Source organism: Phlebotomus papatasi, chromosome 1 (assembly GCF_024763615.1).
Source record: "Phlebotomus papatasi isolate M1 chromosome 1, Ppap_2.1, whole genome shotgun sequence".
Lineage (NCBI taxonomy): Eukaryota > Metazoa > Arthropoda > Insecta > Diptera > Psychodidae > Phlebotomus > Phlebotomus papatasi.
The window spans coordinates 30,283,901-30,310,856 of record NC_077222.1 but is presented as its reverse complement, the minus strand read 5'-3'; the positions used below and the strand labels follow the sequence as shown (position 1 = coordinate 30,310,856).

Here is a 26,956-nt window from a genome sequence, read left to right as displayed (position 1 = left end):
TTATAGCTTTCTCTCCTGAAGTATACGCGTGAGTGTTAATTTTTTAGAAACACTGAGAAAAAAAGAGGTTGCGAATAACTTTTTTTCCTCATAAATTTAACACTTTTTAGGTGTAAAAACAAATCAACATTTTTAATGTTAATTTTACACATTTTTAGGGGAAAATTAACATGAAAAAGGGTAACTTTAACCCTCAATACACCTAAAAAGGGTAATTTTTTACACCGATTTTGGATCAATACTGCAGGGTAAAATTAACATTTCCAGAATGTTATTTAAACTTTTTCGGATTTTTCTCAGTGAAGTATCGACTTGATTAAACTTAGAAAGCATCACTTGGATCAATTTCGTTATACTTTAAAGAAGAAGAATTTTTTTTAAGCGTTTTTATAAAAAGCGTTTCTTTGTGCTATGGTTATGATTCTTTTGAAAAAATCCTTAGTGATTCTTTTGTTTTTATTATAGTAAAGTAATTTTCAAAGCTGTACCAGTTTCTGTTATGACTTCCGGTAATGGGACTAGGAGATAAGTGCTCTCTGACTGTTTAAGTTGGCCCGAGAGTCAAGGAACTATTCACGTTGATAGATCACAGTTCCAAAGAAGTGATGGAGGATTATCAAGAAAAGCTTTTGAGCAATTTTGAAGAGTGATTCACCTTGGGGCGCACCTACGACGAGGTGGCAGTAGAAAATTCAGAATATCTTATGTATCGAGCTAGAAACTTTTCTCGAAGACTATCATACGTGTTTAATAAGATTTTCAGGTTTTAAGTAAGAAGATAAAGCTACATGATTTACTTTCTTTAATTCAGCGAAGGTGATCTTTTGGTTAAATTTTAACTTAGGATAATAGACAGAATGAAAGTTATTGAACTTTTTGTACCTAATAGTCCCATGGTCCTCATTATTGTCAAGAAATTATAGACTATAGAGAGTCGAGAGCTAGGTTAAATGTTCAGTCAGTCAGCAAAATAACAATTTTGGCGAGTAAAAAAAAATGCAAAGGCTTTTAAATTATTTCATTTTGGTTAATTTTATTACTATAAATTAACGTAAAATTAATGCAAAATCACTTTCAACCATAATTAACTTATTAGTAAGATGCTTCAAAATTTCTTAATTTTTTACTTACCAAAAATATTTAACCAAAAATTTATAAATTCCATTTTTTAAAATTATCTACTTACTTGGGTACAATAACCAAATTCAGAAAATTGCTCCAAATAGGTATTCTTTAAAATTCAGGGAAGGTCTGCAAAGGCTTTAAACACTTCACTGAGAAGAAAAAGGGGTGCGATTAACTTTTTTTCGTCATAACTTTAACACTTTTTAGGTGTAAAAATATATCAACATTTTTTCATGTTAATTTTACACCTTTATAAGGGTAAAATTAACATGAAAAAGGGTAACATTAACCCATAATACACCTAAAAAGCATAATATTTACACCGATTTCGGATCAATAATGCAGGGTTAAATTAACATTTCCGAAATGATATTTTAACTTTTTCGGATTTTTCTCAGTGTTCGTATTTTTCACAATCTTTTGCTTTTTTTTTAAATGAATCCAACCAAAGTTTTTCAAGGAAATGTATGACTTAAGACTATTAAAAAAACATATTACCACTAGGTCAGATTCATTGAAGGAATGTGGGAAAATCATAAAGTGTTCAAAGCCAGAGTGTGTGCGAAACTTGAAAACCTTCCCCTAAAATGCGAAATCTCTCCTGGAGTATAGCTTCTAAGTCATGAGGTCGGTCATAACGCATTGCTGGGATGGTTTGTTATCCGTTTTGTAGCTGAAAAACGTTACGAGTTCAATAATTTCGGCGAATTTTAAATTAAGGTGGATTGAAAAAAACAAACAAACAATGCATTTTTGTATTATTTATATAATATTTTATTTGAAATATTTATCAACACATCAAGACAATTTTTAATTATTTTATTTATACTTTTGTTCACTATTTAGTTGTTTTTTTTTATAGTGTACACTTCACATAAAATTAAGAAGTGTTTTGTTTCCAATTTTTTAAATTATGTATAATTCACCTTTTTTACACAAGTTTCTTTGCTATTTACTTTCATAATTATTTACACAATTTTCTATACAGTCTACTTATGAATATGGCATCCTTTTCAATATTTCTATTTTGAAGTTTTCTTTATATACTTTTTTTCTGTATGTAATTATAGGTCACAAGAAGAATAATTTGTATTCTTTTTTTTTCCTTTTCCGATAATATGCACATCGCAAGATTTTTCTTCTTGTTTATTTTCTTTTATTTTTGTTTTTTTTTATCCATCATATATATTACTAGCGTAGATTATATATTTACAGATTAGGGTTCCAAAGAGTTTTTCTTTTTCTTGTTGAATTGTTACATCGCAGTTTAATGCCGAAATATGTATGGAATTTCGCATAATGCTATCGGTTCGATCTTGCCCATGCAACGTTTTTTTTTCTTTTAATTTTGCTTGGTGATGGCTTGCATCTTTGTTATATGGAAAGTGATTCAATTTAGAATCATTTTATTTTACATGAGTGTCTGTCTATGTATGGGTTTAGTGTGGTGTCTTTTGGTGTTCTTTTGTTCTATTTTTTTATTCTTATCAAATGCATGTGATTTCATTTGATAATTTATGGATAGTTTGGATTAATTAAAACATCTGCGGATATCAATGTCAATCATGGTTGTATGTATTTTGAATAATTACAAAAATTCTTTAAATTTCTAGGAAAATAATTACTAGTAAAAATTAAATTAGGGAGGGAGCATTGCACGATTTGAACAAATTGTTACAGGTATTTTGTATTGTTTTTTTTTTTATCAAGACTGTACCCTTATTAAAAAAATGTGAATAGGATTCACACATTCTCCTACAGAACCATCTAAAAGTCAGGACTTTTCTTGGGGAAAAAATGACAAGAAAAGAAATTCTAATCATACAGTTTTTCTTTTTAAATAAATGAACCTATTTTGTTTCTGTCAAAAATTTAAATCTCATTAAGTTTCTTACATTGTACATTGCAAAGAATCTTTTATCATTCCACAATTGACTATTTTTTTTTAAACATAATACCGTTTTTTCTCCTTCTGCGTGTAAATTTTATTTTTTCATTAATAATTTATAAGGTGTTCTCTTTGAATTTCAAATTAATGGGGGTAAATTTTTCATTATCTCTTTCATTTTCATTGTTTTGTTGGCTGGATGGTCAGTGTTTTGCTGCTGTTTTATTTTTGCGTAACTATAATATTTCACAATTCCACATGTTTCGTCTGATACAGAATTTTGTATCTTTTAACATTGAAGGTGTCTCTGTCAACATTTCCTCCACTGGCTTGGAAATTCAAGAAATTCCTCAATTGGCAGTCAAGGGTGAAATTTTTATTTATTGTTGTTTTGTTTTTTTTTCTTTCTTTTTTGAAAACTTAAAAACCCATCGCACGAGCGGCAAAAAGATGAGAACACCGCAATGAAGAAAAAAAAATAGAAGGAAGAGGCAAGGAAATTCAGTAATTTGTACTTGATTCATATTTTTGTAGTGATTTGCTACATGACGCTGATGATGCTCCAAACGTGAAGATATTACTATTTAGGCTGTTATCACTCCATCACGTATAATCTGATCGCCATGAACCCTATACAAGGGACAAAGTTTGCATGAGAAGCTGCTTAAATCTTCACTAAAGGCTACAAAAGGGACTTACCATTGAGCCAAGTCCAGCGAGATGATAGGATTGTGAATGTGGAACTACGCCACCACCAAGGCTTCCTGTTGTAGAGAAGCCACCCTGTAGACTCCCAGAAGCACCAAGTGCTCCCATTCCACTTGCATACCAGCCACTGTGCATATGAGCATGGGCAGGATGCAGTCCTCCGGACAAATGGCCATGTTGACCTGCAGGATTACATGGATAGCCTTGGGTTAAGTTTGTGTCAGTGAATTCTCCCATAGCCATGCACAAAGGTGCTCAAAACTTACCCATTGATGCCGAAAAGCTACCGGCGAAAGCTTTAGATGGATCCAAAGGTTTCATGATGTCACCAACACCACCACCGAGTCCCAAGTGACCACCAAGTGGGATACACCCGCCTCCACCTTTCTTCTTTTTCGACTTTGATGACAACTTACGGTTGCGCGTCTGAATACCCTCCTTCTTCATCGTCATTGGCCGGTTTACCTGCAAAGACAATGCAATGATTAATATTGTTTAAAGCTGGTTTTCTATAATACCATTTCTGGTTTGTGTCATCTGAAAAGACCAAGGGGTTTGTCATTTAAGAGGAACCTTGCTTAAATCAGGCTGCTCCAGACTGAGTAGTAAGATAATTGACAAGTAAAACTCAAATTAGAGAAATATTTTTTGTTGAAAGAAAATAAAGGAATTAAGAACTTATATCTTTGCAAGTTCAATTTAAGGTGATTTGTGATTAATTTTGTATTATTTATGACCGAAGTGAAATATTTTTTAGGCTATTTCGATTCTTTTAAGAAATAAAATGGTTTATTTACTGACTATATTACTAATTTACTAATAAAAATATTTATTTCAATAAGCTTAAATATACGGATACTTTTATTGTCCAACGCACAATAACTTTTGTTTTGTAAACATGTTTTTGACATTTCAATGAGAGTGAATGAAACCGAGATCCAGTCATCTTGCTCTCTCTCATGCGAAATTTTGAAAACATGTTTACAAACTAAATTTATTGTGCGTTGGGCATAATGACCAGCGCACAATAACTTTTGTTTGTAAACATGTTTTCAAAATTTCCTACGAGAATGAGCGAGATGACTAGATCTAGATCTCACTCACTCTCATTGAAATGTCAAAAACATGTTTACCAAACAAAAGTTATTGTGCGTTGGGCATAATTATTAACAAAATATTATTTTTTATTTATTTATTTTGTGGGATTATGAAAAAGGGCCACAAGTGTCCATCGCCATCTTAGCATTGGTGTCAGATCTCCAGAACAAATCTGTGGAAAGGTTCTTTCGTAGGTCGTATATATGCCAGGAGTAACACATTAAGTATGTAGAGAACGCGTTACTATAATTTCGCATTTAGAGTTAAAAGTAAAAAATAAAAAAGGCTCAAGACGCCAAAACCGTGACTTATTCTCTCTGGACAACTCTTTTATCGATAACTATCTTGAAATCGATATTCACATCCTTTTCGTTCTCAAATGTTTTGCATATGTGTCTATCCCACTTTTTCGCAATCTTCTTTTTTAAACGTCACAACAAATTAAATTTTAAGAACCAAAGAGTAGGATAAACAAATGCGAAACATTTGGAATAGAAAAGGTTGTGAATTTTGATTGTATGAAATTTTCCTGATCTAAAAGGTGTGCCAGAGATATATAAAATTGTTTTTGTGAAATAAATCTTTTATAGATTAGAAAAGTATCATAAAACCCAAATTTACATTTCTTTCTTATTGAAATATTTTATATATTATATATTACACAAAATTTCGAACATAATTATATGTCTGAATTGAATTGTAATGTCACATACATTTTCGGTTATGAATATTTCATAAAATCAAAATTTTCGTCCCATTTTCACTCAAACGTATTGGACATACATTTTAGTTTTTCACAGTCAAATTTAAATTGAATTTTGATTGAAATGAAGAGTGCGAATGAGTGGTATAGACGTTTTCAATACACTTGCGGAGGAAATATATGGACATTTTGATATCAACTAATGCTTTCTGGTAAAAGAAAGATGAGTGAGAGGTATAAGGAAGGCTTTTTTTTATGTAAAATTTAAACTAACCTTACTTATTGGTTATTTTAATCATTTAATTTAATAATATTTTCAGTGAGTGTATTTAAGGATTTTTAGTGATAAAATTAACCGTATTTAATGATTTCATTTAACAAATTTTATTACATATATTGATCGTGGTTAGCATCCTGAAAAAGCTGATAATTTTAATGATCGTAATTAGTAATTTTTACTAATTATGTCATATATAGCATATATACCATATACACGTTTTCTTGGTTATTTTAGAGTTTTGAAAAATTACTTATAAGTAAGACTTTAGGTGTAATTCTTTTATATCTTTTTAATTTACTAAATAAGTATTTTAAAAATACTTTTGATATTTTAAATCTAGAATTAAGTATCTATAACATGTAGCGTAAGCTCTAAAAAATGTCTATGATTAATAGTTAATAAGGAAGGGAATTTCACAAGATATTATAATTGTTTTGAACTGTATATATTTTTTAAAATTCTTTTAAGAACGTTTTATCTTTCAGAGCAATTTAGTTGGAAATTTAATTATTATTTTCTCATTTTTTGTTATAAAGTATAATTTGTAAGTAAAGACAAAATGAGGAAGGTAAAGTTTAAAAATTCCGTTTTAAATACGTTATCATAATTAATCCCAAATTATTACTATTCGTTTTTAATAAAATATTATTTTTATTTAGTTAGTAAATTAAAATTATTGAGATTATATATACCCGGAATGCCAAACGGTCGAGATTTTAATTTACTTTCTTTTTTTTTCTTAAAACACTTCTTCCACCTTTTTAGAAACATGTTTTTTGATTTCTTTTAAATATCTAAATATTCATAGTATACTACACTAAGAAAAATCTGTAGAGTTGAAACAACTTTATGGCCGAGTTGAATTAACTCGAAGAATATCGATGTAAATGTTACTTTTTTTCGTTGTAAATTTTAGTAAACAAAGTTAAAATTACTCTAATTGCGAGTTGAATTATCTCGTCGGATATCGATGTAATTATTACTCTTTTCCATGTAAAATTTCATCTCGACTGAAGTATATGCTTAAATGTTTTCGTTTTAGAAATATACTTCAGTCAAGAAGATTTTCGTGTAACAAAGTTCATATGCAACATCAATTAGAAATATTCCTAACAGTGTTTAATGCAGACATGTGCAGTGCATCATATGTGATATCTCGGAATATGGGAAACTTGAAATCAAGAACAAAAAAAAAAGGAAATGATAACATAAAAGAAAACATAAAATTGAAAAATCTATCCACTTTCAGATTTGAAAAAGAGTTATTTTTATTCTATAAAAGAATTATTTAACTCTTAATACGAGTTATATTAACTCTTAAAAAGAGTTATTTATAGTCTTTTGTCATGTAAATTTTAGAACGAAAAAGTTGATACAACTCTTCTGAATATTAGCCCTAAATAGAAGTAAAATTAACTCTAAAATATAGTTAATCGAAAATCACAACGAAAAAGAGTTAATTTAACATCAATTCGAGTAACTCGTTTATTTTTCTTAGTGTAACGATATTTATTATACTCGTATTCTAAGAAAAAGCAATATAATAAATTTTGGCTTAGACTCTTAATTTTGCTATATTTTTTACAGGTTCTACTGATACCACTTTGTGTTAGATTCCGTAAATTCCATATGATATTTCACAATTTTGTAATTGAAATTTTTGAATTTTGCACTATTCGCCTTTTCCAGAATCAAGTTATTGGCCCCTTGCGAATAAGTTCTGATGATTCTATTATGGGCCTAATTGTGTCTTTTTTAATATCTTTTATATTTTCCATAAAATGATTTATGTGAATGGAGTGTTTTGTAGGAACCGAAGAGTGAGAGATGAATTGGTTTGGAAAAGAGCGAGGTGTGTTTAGGCACTAGTCGCGAGAGCCGTGTGTTGTGCGCGTGGATCGTTCCGCTCGATTTAGCGACGACAGAGACCTCTTCTTCCGCAGAGTGTCGCGTGCGGTGACCTCCTCTTGAGACCAATGCAAAAATTTTTGAGAGAGGCTTTACCGAGAATTTCAGTAACTGATGTCTGGCATGATTACTCCTCAAATCCCACTTGTACCACACCATTCGGCCCAGATTAGGGGGATAGAAGAGATTATAATGCAGGGCGAATCAGATATACACGAACTTAGTGGGTAAAGTCAAGAGAGAAAGAAAAATGACATGAAAGTCTGTGAACTGGTGATGAGCGATGATGGTTAAATGAGATGAATCCACTGACATTATCAGATTAATGTGCGTACAAAATGATTCGACAATTTATTCTTTATATTCTGCTGGAGAAGTAATAAATGTTAAAGAGAGAAAAAATGGGCAGAGTGCTCATTTTTTTACCAAAACACATGCATATATAGCAATTATATTGTTACGGATATCGCAGTTATTAATGTATTTTTTGCATTTCTTCTCATTAACTTCTACACAGAGTAACGTTTTTTGGTCATTTTGTCCACTTCTAAAATTAATTATAAAAAGTTCTTTTGCCATTGAATAAACCGAATAGCACTAGTAACAATTATGCATTTTTCAAACATGTATCAAATCGGTCTATAATTGGTATTTGTGCCACAAAACAAACTCATTTATAACACTATGTTCATCATGAAAGTATTTTATACATGGAGTGTGAACATGGACCAAGCATTTTAATTACATGTTTCATATTTCGCAAAATCATCTTGTAGAGAGAGAGATCAAAGTGATTTATCGTTTTCTTATAAGATGTTTTAGGATTGGAATTTAGAAACCCATATGCTTTCAACAAGGGATGGCCGTTTTGATGGAAATTGTACGTGTTTGTCAGTTGATTTTGCAAATACAATAACATTTGTTTCACTATTCATTCTTTTTGTTATTTTTACTCATTGAACTCTCAGAAGAGAAAGAGCACTTCTTTTATGACTCCCACTATCTAGAAACACTTTCGAGGATCCGTATTCGAGGACTAAAATGTTAAACCTCTCTGGATTTCGACTTAACATTTAAGAAGGACCTTTCTGAAAATCGATTAATAAATTATTCAACTTTTGATCTTAACATGTTTTTGACTAGTTTCTAATCCCTATAAAATTTAATTTTTCGATACATTTTTATAGGTATTGCGGATATTGCAGATGCACATTTCTTTTTCAAGGTCGATTAATTTATCTAATTTTAAAAATCAAGTTGGAAATGAATTAGAGATTAGGATTCAAAACATGTCTGAGTTGAATTGATATTGAATTGCCAAATGAATGTATTATTTTACAATTCTATTAAATTTATTTTTATGATTTTAATCGGTCTTCATAGTCTGATTCATATCCTTCGATTAAGATCTATAAATTTTTAAAATGTAAGTTTTCTTTGGAATTTGAAGTGGAACACAAAACAGCTCCAAACTAAACTGTAAAATGACAATATGCGAAATATTATTAATTTCTCTTTGATTTTAAACTTTTCATGGGAATTTTTTTCTATCTTTGACTATTTAAAATACATTTTTAATAGATGTTTGCACTTTTTTGCACTTGGTTCTTTACTGCTTGCAAGAAGAACTTGCAGTTCTTGAAATCTTCTTGAAATACAGGAAAATATAAAAGCATAATAATACAGTTGCTATAAATAATCATGGGGTAATACTCTCTCCAGACTAGAAGTTTAACCTAGTTCTGGAACATTTTTAAATCCAAAACAAAAAGCAATTAAAATGACTCTTCAAAACCTGGTAGATCAGTTTCCCCTGATGAACAATCCTAATCAAAAATTTTTCCCAGAAATTTCGGCTATAAAGACATTACTGATGTTAAGTCATTCAAATTAAATTTAAGTCTGAAGCCCATGTAAGATTTCAAATTTTAGCGAAATTTCGAAGACCTCGGAGGTTCACCCCTATTCTTAAATTGGCAGTGGACAGGGGCTTCTCGACATTTCATTTTTCCATACGTTTTTGCATAGAGTCACTGAAGAATTTGGCAAGTTTTTTTTTCTAAAGACAATTGACTTATCAGTCTGTTATATAGGTTATATATTTCGAAATTGTTCATTAAAAGCTATCTAAAAATACATTCCATAAATGTTCGCCGAAATAAACAAGAACTACGAGTAAATTTGATTAAGTCTCAGTGCAGTATCTGCAAAATTTTTACAACGAAAAGCGAAAAATAGCTTCACTTTTTATTAGGCTTGATACACCTCTGGCAGTGGACCGAGGATAAAGTCGTTCAAACAGATTCAAACTTGGTAATATTTTAAAGTCAAGCTTGATAATGTATTTAAAGGAAAACGTATAAGACGTATAAGGTTAATCCAGATATTTAGGGGCGTGCCATCCTACGGTTTGGAAATTATACAGGATTGAAATACATTTCAGCGTTAGAGCTCATGAGTAGTAGTTTTTCTTTACAAGCTGAAGTCCTTTAATTTGAAAGAGGTAGGGGAGACTGGGGCAAAATTTTTCAAAACGAAAATTTCAATATTCACTATTTTCTAAAATAAAAGAGACTGACGCTTGAAATTTTTATTATAGATAGCCTTCATGAACCTTCTTATTCTTACAAAGTTTCAAGGAATTCGAGGAAGGATTATTTAAAATAAAATATAATGAAATTTTGAGCCATATTTTTGGAATATTTGGCTTACAGAAAATATCAATACTGATTAGCTCAATTTAAGCACAGTTATCGTTAAGATAGAGAAAAATTATCGTCGACAAAGTTGTAGGGTAAAGTGGTACAAGATGGACAATGGTACAATTTGGACAGGGCGTTTTGTCTTGATAAATTTAGTACTTCATTTTTATTTGTATATTTTTAATGCTTTAGTTTTATATTTTTGTTCCTTGTGCTTAAAAACAAATTTTGTACTGTATTTATCAAGAAAAAAACCATGTCCAACTTGTACCGGTGAATTGTCCAACTTGTAACACTAATTCCAAATTATATTACTGTACGCTAGAGTAACAAATTTCCTATAAAAATATACCTATTTGATATTTTTAACGTTTGCGAGAGTAAAACGTCACAAATTATCCAGACTGACAAAATTTGCTCCAGCAATTTTGAGAATCTCCACAAAATCGACTTTTAGAAAATGATTCGAAAATCACATTTTTTTCGAGATAGAGGAAAATAGTCTTCTGCAAAGTTGTAGAGCAGTAAATTTCCTATAAGAATATGCTCATTATAAAACGTTTTAGTTTTCTCAGAGCTCATGAAAGAATTAAATATGCGTTTTGACAAGTTTTGCCCCAGTCTCCTCTATGTACACTGGAAAAATTGAACAACTCCCTCAAAAGTTAATCTAATCCGGATGATGAAAATTTTTCCAAAAATCGGTAGTGAAAGTAAAACAAAAATCCATAGATCTTAGGAAATTCCTTCACAAATCTCTCATGCAATTGATACTCTAAATCCAAACAGAAAGATGTGAAGAAGGACCAAAAGAGACCTAAGGGTCCTTGTGAACCAAAAAGGTATCAATTTCTTTTTTTTTCGCAAACAACCCAAATGTGCGCCCCTTGGTGTTCAATCTGCCGGAATACAATGTATCGTGAATAGTGTAAGTAAGCGATACGATTAGTGGATGAGGATATAGGGTATGTGGTGCAGAAATTGCCGACAATCGGTGGAAATAAAAAAGGCCCCTTTGGAGTGAATGTGATTATATGTTTAAGTGGTAGGTCCTTGAGTGATTTTATTTAATTTCTATGCGTACCTCCCCAGCCCTATGCCTATGCTTTTCTCCTGTCTTGTGACAATAATGCCCAAAAGAAAAACTTCCGACTGCTCGAATTGTGTCAACCGAAGTATACTTATTTTCTACACAATGTGCAAAATGGATTTTTTCTTCTTTTTGATGAAATGAGGGAGGGATAGAGTCGAAAAAAAAATATCTTTTATAAGATATAAGTGGTTATTTATTGTTACAATATAATTGTCAAGGAGGTATTATCGCATTGTCCTACGACCTGATGTAGAGGATTTTTGTGACTATATGTGAATCATATTCCTTGTGATACTGAGTTTACTTAAAGAAAAATACACTGGCATAATTTGAAAAGGTTCAAAACATATAATTAAGCAATAATTCAAGACAGTAGACAAAGATAGTGGCGGACATTAATGTGTGAGGAATTAAATAAGACAGCAGTAAAAATTTGTTCTACTTTTGTAAAATGTCAATTTAATTGTAAATTAATTGCCTGATTATTCGTACCCACACACAGTCCCCATAATGATCGCAGTGAATATTGTATAAATTGACAGAGTGTCATACAATCATGACAATGTTTTAAATGTTTTTTTTTTGCGAAGAAAAAAAAATTATGAGACAAATATTGCCTGAAGAATGTACCATGAGGACTTGTTGAAAAGCTCAATTGGGAGTAATTGCAGATTCCACCATCATTAATTAGGGTAATACTGCATTGAGCTGAAGAGGAATTTTCCAAGAAAAATCCACATACATGCAACATACATTTGCAGTAAAATTTATTATATTTCACTGCACTAAGACAAAAATTGGAATAAATTCAAAATCTTCATCTCGAAATAATATTCTTATCATTGGCAAATCTTAACCTTGATTCATTTCTCTCTGGTGCGAGCAACTATTTTTGAAATCCAGCACCGTAATGCTTATTTTAGACTAGATCTTCTGATATAATGCTCTTAAGCTATACGGTCTGTTGTGTCCCTAATCATCTCACTCAGTATAATTTGTGCATAAGTTCTAAAATTTCAAATCATTCTGAATTTGTGAAATAGTCCAAGAAGGAGAATAACTGTCTTATAATATGAAGACTTCTTAATCTTTTGTAATCGGCCTTTTGAAGGATTGTAATGATAATTGTTGTTTCTTTAGGAGTTCAAGCTGGACTGATCTTGGTCATGTAGTGGTTCTAGGTTTGATTTTCATATTTAACTCGAATCCGGAAAAAAACGCAAATCTTTCAATCAATTAGTAAAGCGGTCTTTAGACCAAAAGCAGACTTTAGGCTTAGGCCAGTTTCCGAACGTCACAAAATCCTAAATAATAACCAATTTTATTGCTTTTTTAGAATCCAATATGTCATTTGTCTAATGAAATTTGATATACTCCTTAATAATGGGTTAATAATGGGCACACAATGGGTCAAATGGTAGAGCACTCGCTCTATGATGCAAGTGTCCCAGGTTCGAATTCCCTTTAGGTCACCAGGAATTTTTCTGTATAAGAAAAAATAATAATGGATGTCCCGAACTCCCCTTGTGGGAGGGCCTAGTTCCTCTATGGAATGTTGTGCGAACATTATTATTATTATTATTATTAATAATAATAATAAGGGAAAATCTTATTCCCCAAGAGATGCGATAAAACGGAGTAAAGAGAGATCGGAGAAAACGTTCTAAGTAAACGGTCCTGATACTTGAAGTTTAACTCAATTTTCGAATCCCTCAAAATCGTAAATAGGAAGCAGTTTTACTGGTTTTTTAGGACCTGATTGATCATTCTTAATACTAAATCCTTAGTCAAAATTTTTCAGCCATTATAGGTAGTTAATTGGACTGGATAATTTATCTAATGGAAGAATGATTGGAAAACGAACGAATAAACGAACGAATAAACGAACGAATAAACGAACTGATCTTTCCATGTGATTATTATTACTAGAAGATTTTTTAGTATAAGTACTTATAGAAGTCTATGAGAGACTTATTAGTGCGCTGCTGTTCTTATAAGGATCACGTAGCTGAGTAAATGTCGATTCAACCAGCATTGAAAGATCCTTGATATTATATTATTACCCATTACATAGAGATTTACACAATATGTTTTTTTTAACTCCCATCCCTATACACAATATGGTATTGAGATAAAAATATTTCTTGGGTAAACTTCAAAGGTGCAATCTAAAAACGATAAAATTCGAAGTAGGAGCAAACCCAAATAAATACAAATAATTGGAAAATATTTTCAAGCTCCTCTAAAGTATTTTTCTTTGCATTTTCTTGAAATTTATATAGCTTCTTTTCAATTTTTCCCATACATAAAAATTAGCATAATTAGATTGAATAAAGCAGAAGATGGGAAGTACCACGAAAAGAAATAATGTTTATGGGAAAGGCATACCCCTAAGGCAATTTCCTGTTTAAGATATTTCTGGGAGAAGAAACTTTTCTAATTTATCCACTTCCGGAAAGTGCTGACTTATTTATACTTTGGGTTAGCATAAGCATTAGAAGAGGCTATGTGAATAAATTAGCGATTAAAAGTTGCGTGAAAATTCATCTTTTTCTCACTCTCTCTGTCTCTGAGAAATTTTCAACCCTCCATTCGATGATGTTGACAAAGTTTTCTGAGATATAGAGGGTACCAGAGGGAATGAATCACATACATATGTGGCGACGGATAAGACGCAAAAGTGTTTCCACATCGACGCCCCCAAAAATTGAATTTTCCACCCTTTCCGGTGTCCTCATTGTTCATGTGGGAAGTGATCTCTAATCCGTGTACAAAATAGCCCAGTTACTGGTCAATGGGGTATAAAATCGTTTAAGCAATTCCATACCCTCCTTGGGGTATTAAATACCATTCGTCATATGAAGCATCTCGAGATAGGTCACCCCATAGGCAAGTAAATCATTCCCCTAACGAGCAAATGAATGCAATATGTATCGAAAAACAATATTATTATTCAGTCAACCCCTCATTTGTGAGTCAATGCATCCGCTTCAGGATGATGCTGCCTCTTGATAGACTTTTGGTAGAATCAGAGGGTAGGAAATGTGCTTAAATCACCGTCCACCAGAAACCATTTAGGGTGTCTAGTGTTCTCCCCTCTCTGTTCTAATCCGCACAATAAAAAAGAAACTTAAGCATATTTAGAAAAGTGTAGCCTACGTAAAGGATTTCCGACTACAGCATTTTATTTATTTTTTTTATAAACTCTTAAACGATTCCAAAGGAATTGTCTGGGTAGATTTTCTCAGTGTCCGACTCTTATCCCGAATAATAATTATATTTTTTCCAAAGGGTAGGTCTTACACAGCTTAGGGCACTTTATCAACCGTAATTAAAGGTTATGACGTGACGTGACTACAAAATTTAAAATTATACAGTAATTTTGGAAAGTTGTAATTAGTTTAAATAACCAAACAAACAGAAATAAAAAGCATTAAAAATCGAAATATATTGTAATTTTATTGCATTTTAATTTATTGAATTTTGGTTGCTGTTGAAGTGAGAAGTAAAAAAAATCAATTTGAGAAGTAATAAAAAATTATAAGGTGCGAAATTGTTAGGTAGGTTTTGGCAAAGGGAAAAGAAAGTGTTTCCCATTTTACCTGTAGCTATACTAGATGTTAATTATGTAAATTATACACTCTTTTTTATAAATATTTGGACTTTTTACTAATTATTTTACTAATTACTGCTTTATTACTTATGTTTAATTTTTTATTGTTCAGTTGTTTTTTGCTCAAATTTTATAACAATTCTGAAATTTAAAGCAGTTTTATTTAAAAAACATCTATTTTCTTATTTTTTTTTTCTTGCTGCATATGATATTGTAGGTTTTCCATCCATAAGTCTAGTATAATCTTTGAATGACATTATTCATTATAGGGCGAAGTGGGGCACCTTTGAATTGTGGCAGCTTTGAAATTGTTTTTTTTTTCATATTCTCAAACAGAATTGAGCTTTGTCACAATGTATTTCAGCTCCTCAACTGGTTTGTTAATCTAAATTATATCTAGATAAGATCCAGTTTCACTTAAAAATCGGACAAAGAAACCCAATTTCAAAGACGGCGAAATTCAAAGGTGCTTTTTTTTCTTCTACGAGACTATGGTAGCAAGGCACGAGTACGTTTTATAAGACGCTGCTGGCAGACCCAGGGTTTCGACTCAGAGGGTTGAAAACCACATTGTAAGTATTTTGATAGTGACCCCTTGATGTCTGCTCCAGAAATCCAAAATCAGTTGGTTCCTGAAGGGACATGGGAGTTTCTAATGATACAAAAATCAAGCTCAAATTGGCTAAAGTGGTATGAATGGTTGGATCCAGGGTTGCAATTTTACCTTAAAACGCGTTAAAAAAGTTAATCTGCAACCATATTCAGATTGGACATGCTTACCTATGAAATCCAAGGAATTACCCAACCATTCTTACCACTTTACTCAATTTGAGCTTGATTTTTGTAACATTAGGAACTCATGTGCCTTCAGAAACCAATTGATTTTTGATTTCTAGAAAAGACATTATGGGTTCACTATTAAAGATAGGGGAGAATGGGGCAAATAGTCACAAAACGGATATTTTATTTTTTTACAAGCTACTGGAGCGCGTCAAAAATTTTTAATTAGCGCAGTTTTATAGGAAATTTACTGCTCTACAACTTTGTAAAAGTAATATTCTTCTATTTTGTAAGGAAATACGTTTATCGAGCCAATTTCTAAAAGGTAATTTTGTGACTATTCTCAAAAATGCTGGGGCAGATAGTACCAGACATTGGGTATTATCACATTTTGATACGCTTCATTAATGGCTTTCGTAAATTTGAAAAAATACCTAGAGGACATATTTTCATTGAAAATTTATTCTTCTACACCTTTGTAAAACACTGTTTTCTCTACGAGAAAAGCGCTTTTCAAGCTATTTTAGAAAAAACACACAAAAGACTACAAATCGTTTGACCAATGCAAATAACAAGCGGCGAGACATGATAATGACGTTTCTTTTCGCCGTGAGACATCAGAAATTGCTTCGCTTTTTTGTTATTTTTTGCTCTATAACTTTTGTTACTATTTACCCCAAGTGGCCATTTTTAATAAAAGGATTTCTGGAGAAAAGAATCTTTGTAAAATACTAAAATAGATAGCGGATTCGTATTCAAAAAATCCAAATTATTTAGAAAATATTCACCAGTACATCAATTTTGGAAAATAAGTAGAATAATTGTTATCTTCTGCTAGTAAAATATTTCAAAAATAGGGCTAAAAATTTCGATATTTTTATTTTCTAAATTCCTTGTTCGAATTTTAAGAAACTTACGACATTGAAGAAGGTCTATGGAAGCTTTCTATAGAAAAAAAATGAGCCGCTATCTTTTTTACCTTGGAAGATATTGAATTTTGAATTTTTCGATTTGTGACTTTTTACCCCAGTCTCCCCTACTTACAATGCGGTTTCTAACCTTCTAAGTCGAAACCCTTGGTCTGCTAGCAGCGTCTTCTAAATTTACGCGTGCCTCATCACCATAAGTTTTGACGATTTTATATTTATCCTGTTGCGATTTTCCATAAAATTAAACAAAAGACGACGCAGACTTATTCCGAAAATATTTATGGACGATTGCCCTTCTTTTATCTTCTTGTAACTTTCCATTTTAACCTAAATTATAAATTAACAAAACATACAATTTTCATCATTACTTTTTTTGCTTATATTGATCATACTGAAGACTTTAGAAATGTGCAAACCAGCCTTTTGCCTCTCAAATAACATAACTTCATAACATAACTGGTTACAGGATGTTGATTGAATGTATTTGACCATTGTGAGCCCTTTTTAAAATTTGCCAAGAAACTTTTGATCGATAAAAAATAACCAAGTTTTGGAAAAGAATTATTTTTGATATGAAATAAAATTAGTTTTTTTTGACACATATAAATAATATAGCATATTAGTATTTTCAAAAAAAGTATTTTTTTCTCTTTTTTCTATAATCTTTTCCGCCAGATTTCTCGGACGTAGCTTTGTCAAGAAATTTTTGGCCGATACTGTATGCAATGAGGTAAGGTAATTAACTTTTTATCCCAGAATTTTGCCTTATCAAAAATCTTGTTTGTGTAAAATTGTTCCACCTACCCCTATTCGAACTTCACTGAGTTATCATTATGACAATTTGGAATAGCGTATTTGACAGTTACTTGGTTTTTTAGACAACTTTTGGTTAAGTGAGAGATATTAACCCCTTGAATCTTTCTAATAATTTGTTACAGTTGGAAATATAACTTACATTGTGTAGTTTGAAATAGAGTCCACAGGCATTACAGACGGGTTCACCACTTGAATTTCGTCGCCACAAGGTTGTTGTTGTAGTTTTGCAGTTTGCACAAGAGGTCCCCGCTCTTCTGGCGGCACTTTGGAGTGACTGCAAAGAGGCCAATGGTCGGTTATTAGATTTTTATGTAAAAACAATAATAGCTGAAGTATTACATCTGTGAATGTATTTTGCATCAAATTAAGCAATAAAATAACATCAACTTCCTCTTTGGTATAGCTTTTTTTTCTTCTCTCTTTGAATACCACCCTGAATAAATTGTAATTTATATAACGAAAGATAATGAAATAAAAGCAAAAATATACACAGTATACAAGATATAAAGACAAAACCGAGTAGTTGCTCTCTAAACGCCCACTCATTATTACTTTTTGTACTTCTTTTGCTTTATTTCTGGGTTAAAATGAACTATGTCTGAAATCCATCACATTTGATATTCAGTAGAGGAGATGTAATGCTATATATAAAAAAATATAATATAAAATGTGAGTGAAAAATAACTAAAGAATTTGTGATGTTAAGCATATTTGGTTTCTCCTCAATGCTCCTTTAGCTACTCTCTGACGCGGAATCAGAAAGAACTTCGATCAATTTATTTCAAATTTTGAATGTCACTCGTCATGACAAAGATGGATGATCCATCATCTTGTCGACTCATACATGTATGAGTGGACTTACTAAAAATATTATTAAGATAAAAAATATTTCGATTTTATATTTTTTTTTCAATAAAAAATTCTCCGAATGAGCTTCCAAATTTAATTTACTGTCAACCATCTTTTATTCAAATTGATGACAAATAGTACACACTGATGGAAATGTATATATCACTGTGATTGTAAATGATTATTTATAGGTATTCTTGTAAGAAATTCAGGTCAAGACATCCCGTGATCTTTAATAAGTCGCTTTACTGGACATGAGAAACTCGCGAAAAGCCCATAAAACTAAATAGAGTACTGACATATATGTATGTTAGAAAGGCATGTCCATAAACATAAAATTAACGCCATTAAAATGAGGCTATCAGCGAGGGTATACGGTTGAAGCTCCGATAGGGATTGTGGGTGAAGGCGATTCTTTTACCTAAAATTAATCCTCACGCACTTCCTGTTGACGTTCCAACTAAGAACTCATAAATTTACCTCCTTTTCTTCCACTTTCAAGTGTACCATAACATTTAAGAAAAGTTTCTTAAAGAATTTTCCACTCGCGTCTTCTAAATATCTATTTTTTATAAATTTAAAATTAGTAAAAAATGTATTAGCAGCAGGAAGCTAATTCCCAAGAAAAGCTGTCCAAGCCATTGTGAGGAGGCGCCGACCTCGAGGCAGACCAATAGGACAAGGTGGCTGAATGAAATTCGGAATCTTGCCTTGGAGCGCCTTGAGATCGAACCCGATCATCTTCCTGAAGTTGCGGAGGATCGACAAGCGTGGGCTGCTAAATTGGATGTCATGGGCCCGAAACCCCAATAAGGACAAGCGGTTGAAAATGATGATGATGCATGAAGGTAAATTTTAAACTATCTTTCAATTAAAGTTCATAAGTTTTATAGCACTAAGCTTTAATGCGTCTAGAAAGATTTATATAAATGGATCTTAGAATAGGGGGAGGTGGGGCTACTTTGAGTTGTGGGGCTACATTGTTACACAATATTTTCACATATTTCTAATGGAAATTGCACTTTAACATGATGTAATTTAGATAGACAATACAATTGTGGATCTAAATAAAATAATTGTAAGGACCCGCTTCATTTAGAAATAGGCGGAAAAGTCGTATAACAATCTAGCCCCACAGCTCAAAGTAGCCCCACCTACCCCTACTTCACATGAGATTTTTTTTATAACGTCTTGTAGAATTCTTTCAGGAAGTAATGTAGAACAATATGCAGTACAATTCCAATAGCGGCAACCCCGAAGAATTAAAAAAAAATCATTAAAAAAATATCTAAGTAAAATTTCAAGGTTGCTTTTTGGCATAGAAAGTGAAGCAATTTTTAGTGAGTGAACTAGTAACTACAACGACTAATAACTGAAACTACTGAAATACAAGAATAGAATGCTTTAACACAATTGGAGGTGTACTGTATCCTTGAAATTCATTTGCATAGTCTACAAATACTTAATGAGAAGCATTTTTATTTAATTAATGTTCCGAAGAAGTCTTTAATTGATGCATTGTCTACTTAAAATTTACTTGTATCATCTTAAAATTCATAAATACTTAATGAGAAGCATTCTATTCGCTACACTGAGAAAAAAAGAAGGTGCGATTAACCTTTTTTCCTCGTAACTTTAACACTTTTTAGGTGTAAAAATATATCAACATTTTTTAATGTTAATTTTACACCTTTCAAGGGTAAAATTAACATGAAAAAGGGTAACTTTAACCCCTAATACACCTAAAAAGAGTAATATTTACACCGATTTCGGATCAATAATGCAGGGTAAAATTAACATTTCTGGAATGTTATTTTAACTTTTACGGATTTCTCTCAATGTATAATGCCTTATAGAATTCTTTAATTATCTCTGCTTAAAATCTACTGATAATATTTCCAAATTAACAAGTATTTCCTTTGCTTCGAAAACAAGTCGTACTTTTAGGAAATATATATTCTGCGGCCACAGTGAATGTGACCGGACTTTCCGGTTACTTGTCGCCCGGTCGCCTTATTTTAGAGACGAGAGAGGATGGCTGAAGAGGTTTAGAGACTTAGAGATTAATGTTTAGCTATTGGTTAAAATTCTAAATATTTTCATACACGAGACAGTTTGTAGTTTGTAACCTTCCTGAGGTACACCTAGAAAAGCACCTCTAGCCATGTCAATAACCTAAAAGAGACTGATGTCTCAAGCCTCACCAAGCCTACCTAACATGTTCTCCTGTCCCTTGATATGGCATCATCTATCTAGTCCTAGTCAGCGTATTCACCGAGTCAAAGGAACGGCTATTCCGCATAACGTTTACAAGTTGCAGAACATTAAGTATTTACCTTAAAAGAATCCTTGTTCTTAATAAATTTACCAAAAAAAACAACTTTTTTCACGATAAAAATTTGACCTAACCGTATATCGTTTCTCGGAATGGAAGGAGTATTAATAAGATGGTTTTGGCTTAGATTCTTTAGTATCTTATTTCCTTTTCATTTCATTTTGTAACATCCTCTAAGCAGAAGATTATAGAACCGTATATTCTAAAACCGACTTACAGAGGAAACAAGGGTTGTAGTAAATATGGGATAGTTCTAAGCACTGATTTTTATGTCTACATAACTTGGACTTACGATCAATATTCCTTCAGTGGACAAGGATCCCTATAAAATAGGTATCATTATTTGAAGTCTACTATCTAATTTAAAAATTTTCAGTGTTTGAAATAGTCCATGATTAGCTACTAATGCCCTAGTTCCCCTATTATTCACAAATTCACAAATAATTCACAAGCAAAATATTTTTCTCCATAGGGGGAAATGGGGCATCTTTGAAAGTGGGGTACCTTTGAAATTGGAATTTTTCTCCTATTAAATGTGATTTAACTTCTTAATATGTTTAAACAGCTAATTTAACAGGCTCAATTTTAATTAAAAATAGGTGAAAAATTCCAATTTCAAATGTGCCCCACATCCCCCTACACGTTGCAGTATTTCTCATTTTGTTGCAATGATCTTTTAGTAAAGTAGTGTAGGTTAGGTAGGGCTCTCACGAGATTTTAATAGGGGGAAGTGGGGTACCTTTGAAATCAGTTTGTTTTCTCTTGTTTTTCAATGAAACTGGAGTGAAACTGGAGCTAAATTACATTATGATAAGGATCAGATAGGTTTAAACATTATAATAACCCAACATTTTCTTATAGGCTTTCTTACAACTTTTTACAGAACCGTGAAATTTACGATTTTATAAAACAGGCATATTGCTTTTCGGCTTCATTCTATGCTCTCTATTTTAGATATCCCTAAAGAGATGACATGAAGAATAAAATGCTTCTTGGGGTATGATCTAGCCTTAAATATTGCAATCTCCCTATGATCACAATCATCTTAAGAAATCTAACTAAAATATTTCAGGGTTGATGAATTTCCCGGATGAGTTACAAAATTTTGAAAAACTTCATAATGCTACTGATGTTCTATAGTGCCAACCTTTGATTTTCATTGCGAAGCTTTTGTAATAAAAAAAAACTCTTTCACATTTAACGGAAGTGAGTCATTAATCACTCTTGGTGGGAGAAATCACGGAGTCTTTTGGTCTGAAGTCTTCTTGTATATAAAACTTTAAATCTTTCAATTTAATTAAGTGGATAACAGACTGACCATGAAAGTTATAATACAGAGAAAAAAAAATATCTGAAGCATTGTTGATCAGTCAATTTTTCAATGTAAGAATAGAGAGATGGCTAGAGAAGTCATTTGGTAAGTTAGACATCTAATCTCTGTCCGATTAGATCCATAAGTATGCGATATGAGGTACAATGGTTAAAGATCTCCCGAAGAGAATTCCACAATGACATTGCATAATAATTTCTGGGATATAAATACATGGGTATAGTCTTCCCCAATATTATACAGATTGGTTATATAGAAAAAAAAAACACATTTAATTCTTGTTATGCTATTCCATTAAAATACTTCACTATAAGAAACCATCATGTTAGATTTCATTGTTACTGTAATAAGTCCGAAATGATTTTGTAAAAAAATCAAGATTTTCAATCACGGTCACAAAACAACACCATAAGAAAACGATTTCTTTTTTTTTAAGTCATCTCTCATCTTTACTCCGACTAATCCCCTATTTCATTTATTGGATGATCTGTAAGATCACCAAGTATTTGATCTAAAAGTTTTACAAGCAAATTTTAATATCTTCACTTTTGCTTTATAATAAATTTTATTTAAATTGAAGCATTAAATACAATGTGACAAGTAAAGAACCTTTCAAAAGAATCTTCTATTCATGTTTTTTCCCTTCGTCTTTCTCTGAAATAGAACCAATGAAAATCTAATCAAATTTTATATAATCAAGATGATTTTTTCTCTATGATGGATTATAACAATACATTAAATTTTCTCTTCTGAATGTTCACTTGCGGGGTAAATATTAAACTTGGATGAGTTTGCATAATTTTTTTTCGTATTACATATTCCAAGCTATTGAGCTTAAATATAGGAATTTAATTAAATTAATTAGAAATTTCCTTTTATCGACCCACACGCCAGGTGTGTAACATGTTTCACTGGCATAATCATTCAAACAAATTTTCTCACAAATTGTTACAAGTTACAAATTAACGATTTTTGTCTGGGTCAATTCTTGTAAACGAATTATTCTCAAAATTATTAATAAATTATATGCATTTAGACCTTTTGCATTTGCCCACAATGGACAATAATTGCTCATGAATAATTTTCAGGATTATTTGAAAATAAATTTTATTGGGTGTCTGTATGGATCATTCTATATATTGTCCAATTTGATATTAAAGAAGTGTCATGTGTTTTAAGTTATAATTTATGACTGGTAATCTGGTGTTTGCACTTTTCATGCAGAAATTATACAGACCACAATGTCGCTCATGAAACCCAAAGAGGCACATTTTATTATATTTTAAAAGAATTATTATCTCTCTAAAATTTATCTTCAAACAAAATGCCTGATTGTTTCTTTTTGGTAAAACTAAATAGGGGAAAGTGCCCATGCTTTATACGATCCGAAGCTTCGTAAGGAATAAATTTTTCCTGTTTTTTTTTTTAATAAATGGGGCACATCGCACTTATATTTCAAAAACTAGGAGATAGGGGATAGGGCACAGTTTTCAAAAAAAAATGCTAAGTCAATTTTATTAAAAAAAAAATATAGGAAAAATTTAGTCATTACGAAGCTTGGGATCGTACGAAGCATAATCACTTCCCCTACGTCTTAAACTCTCACTTAACTTTAGATACATTATTTAATTATTATCTTTTAAAAAACTAATTTCGGAATCAGTTTGTCATCCAAACAGAATTACGCGTACATAATCACAGTGCAGCTATATTAAAAGAATTTAAATTTTTTTCCCTCCGACACGATTTTTAGTTGAGGAAAATTTATGAAATCAAAATTCACGTACCTTTCTTTCTCAGATATTTTGCACATGCTTATATTACAGTTAAATCCTTTAAGGACGAGAGGATTAAAAATTGGGTGTCAGATTAAGTTTTTCTGGCTTTTTATAGGAAAACAAAATTTTAAATGGCCGATTTCACTGCAAATTGAATTGACCTGAATTGAAACTGTTGCGATGTTCCAAAAAAGAAAGAGAAGGAGAGTGCGAAGGAGTAGGATAAAAATATGCAAAACGTTTGAGAAAAAAAGGAAAGTGAATTATAATTTTTGAAATTTTCTTAACCTAAAAAGATGTGCCGGAACCATTAAGAATAGGCAAACTGTACCAAATTTCGGCCAGCATATAATTTCGACCACTCCTTGGTTTTTTAAATCTCCATGATTTTTTAAGGTCTTGCATACACTAGAGATCATGCAATGCAAAAAAAAACAAAAAAATGTTGCTTAGACGATCGAGATGATGTCAAAAAAGCTTTGGAAGAATTCCGGAAGGGTAAGGAACTATGAAAATCGACGTAGACGAAATATTACCCGAAGCTTATGCCTATTTTTTATTCATTTTAAAATATTTTGAGAATTATTTTGGAGAAAGCAAAGACGCTAAGCTATCTACAAAGTTCCAAGCAGCACTCCTTAGTAAGAAGTAACAAAATATCAATTTATATTTTAAACTTAAGACTTTGGGCCTTTATACACTAGGAGCAACTTCTTTAAAAAATACCTTTTTAAAGAAAATTTCCCGTATCCTTGTAGGCAGAAACGTCAGAATTTTTTAAAAAAGGCAATTTTTGACGAAAATTGTTTCTGGTATGTAGACCCCATAAGAAGAATCAGCAAAACAATTCATGTGGTATCGAAAATATTACATTTCAAATTAAAAATGTTGGAACTTGCATGCAACTATGCCAAAATTTGGTACAGTTTCCCTAATTGTTTCTTATCACTTAGTCTCGCATAAGCATAAGTTTTTATTAGTCTTTTTTCTTAAGTTTCACTTTTATAGATTTCTAATTTCTCTTTTAATTATCTATTTATCAAACTCGTATTGTTTGATTGATATTTCAAAATGTGATTTTCTCAAAAACTTAAATTGGATAAAAGGAAAACCAAAAACAATTAAGATGTAATAATTCAAAAATAGATTTTCAAAAAATAATATAATCTTATATGACCCATCGCCATTTCTACAGACAAACCTTTCTGGGCTTAAAGTTTTTCCGAAGGAATTTTTGGGTTCTTCATGTTTCGAGAAGCAATTTTTGGGTTTTTCTGGTTTCGGAGAGCATTTTTTGGGTTTTTCAAGGCAATTTTTTATTTTTTTTGGGGTTTAGAAAACGAATTTTTAAGTTTTCTAGATTTTTTTTGAAGCGAATTCTGAGTTTGGCGGATTTTCTTGAGCATTTTGTGGGATTTTCGGATTTTGTATAGCAATTTTAAGGTTTTTTGGGTCATACGAAGCAATTTTCGTGTTTTTCGGGTTTAGTGAAATAATTTTTAGGTTTCTAGAGTTTCATGATACAATTTTCAGGTTTCTTTGGTTTTGCAAAACGTTTCTGGGGCAGTTGACAAGGGTTTCTTCGTATTTATCACCTCATTGAATTTGTAATTTTCACTGTTTTTTTGTTAATATTGTTACTGATAATTTCTGTCAAAGATCATGCTTCTGACGGATCACTCATAACATATATTTTTTTTTTGATTTTTTTAATTACATGCTAATAATTTCTTTTTATATCATTTAATTTACTGACCACATTGTATGACTAAACGTTTTTTACTGGTCATTTGCATAAATTACTGCTCATTATGTTTTTCTCTCTCCTTTAATTTCGTTAAAAGTTTAAATGTCTAAAACTTGCCTTTGGCCAAAATATTACAAATAAATTGTGCCATTATGTGAGTTCAGGTGCAATATGAACAATCGTATTTAGTGGCATCATGAAAGAAGATTCTCAATAGTCGATATGGAGGTGAGGTAAACCGATAAATCAAAAATCGAAAGAAGTGGCCGAATAAGGCACATATACACAGTCATACGGAAAAAAGGTGGTTTATAAAAGAGAATGAAAATATAAACGGGAGCAATAAAAAATCATATCTGAAAGGAAATCTGGCAGATCATCTTCGATCGAGAGTGGAGAATAGCTTGCTTAACCCATTTATCCTCTTATCGAAACAATGTAATACAGAGATACCGAGTAAATATAAAAAACCAACAATGAATCGCACCATACAAAAATAACAAAAAGCGCTTCAAATACAATAATAAAATGTCTTGCTGTGCCAAAACATCTTGCCAATCAACTTTCCATAGAGTCATTCTCACCTACAGAGTGTATGATCATACCTTTAAATCTTTTTATCTTTCTTTCTCTCCGTCCCTTCTTATGCTATATATGCGTATTTTATCAGAGGGAACATATGAGAAAATTGAACATATTTCTGGGTGCTATAAGAGGAATGGACTAAAGAAAAAAACAAAGGTTATAGAAAGGACCAGAAAGTTGGATAGATCACCTTCACGTATCAAATTTCTCTGGACGAATCGAAAAATTTCATCATTTAATTCGTCCAATAACATACTGAATTGGTTGAAACGAAGACAGAAATATCGCGTCATCGTCCATGTGAAAACAAATAACGTCAATCATATTATGATGAACAGATTTGTAGAAAATAAATAAAAAAGTTTAGCTTAAGAAGATGATCGAGCTAAAGATCCCCCTCATCATCGCCATCTTCAATGCTCTTGGGACAAGTCAATAAAACTGCAGGAGGACCACATGTCCAACTATATGGAAGAGTTGTGGTCCTAAATGAAAAGATATAAAAATAAAATACGTATAGTGGGGTTACAAATAAAACCGTGGGAACTTGTAGATTCGACCCAAAATTAATTTCATTTATGAGATTCTTATTAAAAATGCAGGCAGATTGGGAGGTTGCACGGATTTCCGATAAATTAAAATTTTGCCAAATAGCTGACGAAGAGAGGAAGCATCGAGAGAAGATTGTG

At 31.5% G+C, this 26,956-nt stretch overlaps 1 protein-coding gene across 17 annotated transcripts in view; it reads right to left on the bottom strand.

The window, feature by feature from the left end:
* Positions 1–1,875: 1,875 nt before the first annotated feature.
* The window catches only part of LOC129799618 (GATA-binding factor C), a 118,610-nt gene continuing 93,529 nt past the window's right edge, over positions 1,876–26,956 (bottom strand). For 9 of the 17 annotated variants that reach the window (XM_055843655.1, XM_055843665.1, XM_055843661.1 and 6 more), the window contains 4 exons: positions 17,783–17,917; positions 3,988–4,186; positions 3,713–3,903; positions 1,876–3,643 (listed from right to left, as the gene is read on the bottom strand). In XM_055843655.1, the coding sequence (XP_055699630.1) occupies positions 3,617–3,643; positions 3,713–3,903; positions 3,988–4,186; positions 17,783–17,917 (552 nt within the window). In that variant the 3' untranslated portion in view covers positions 1,876–3,616. Of the gene's footprint in view, positions 3,644–3,712; positions 3,925–3,987; positions 4,187–17,782; positions 17,918–26,956 lie in introns of all 17 variants that reach the window. The other 8 variants (XM_055843653.1, XM_055843663.1, XM_055843654.1 and 5 more) reach the window with 1 other exon arrangement.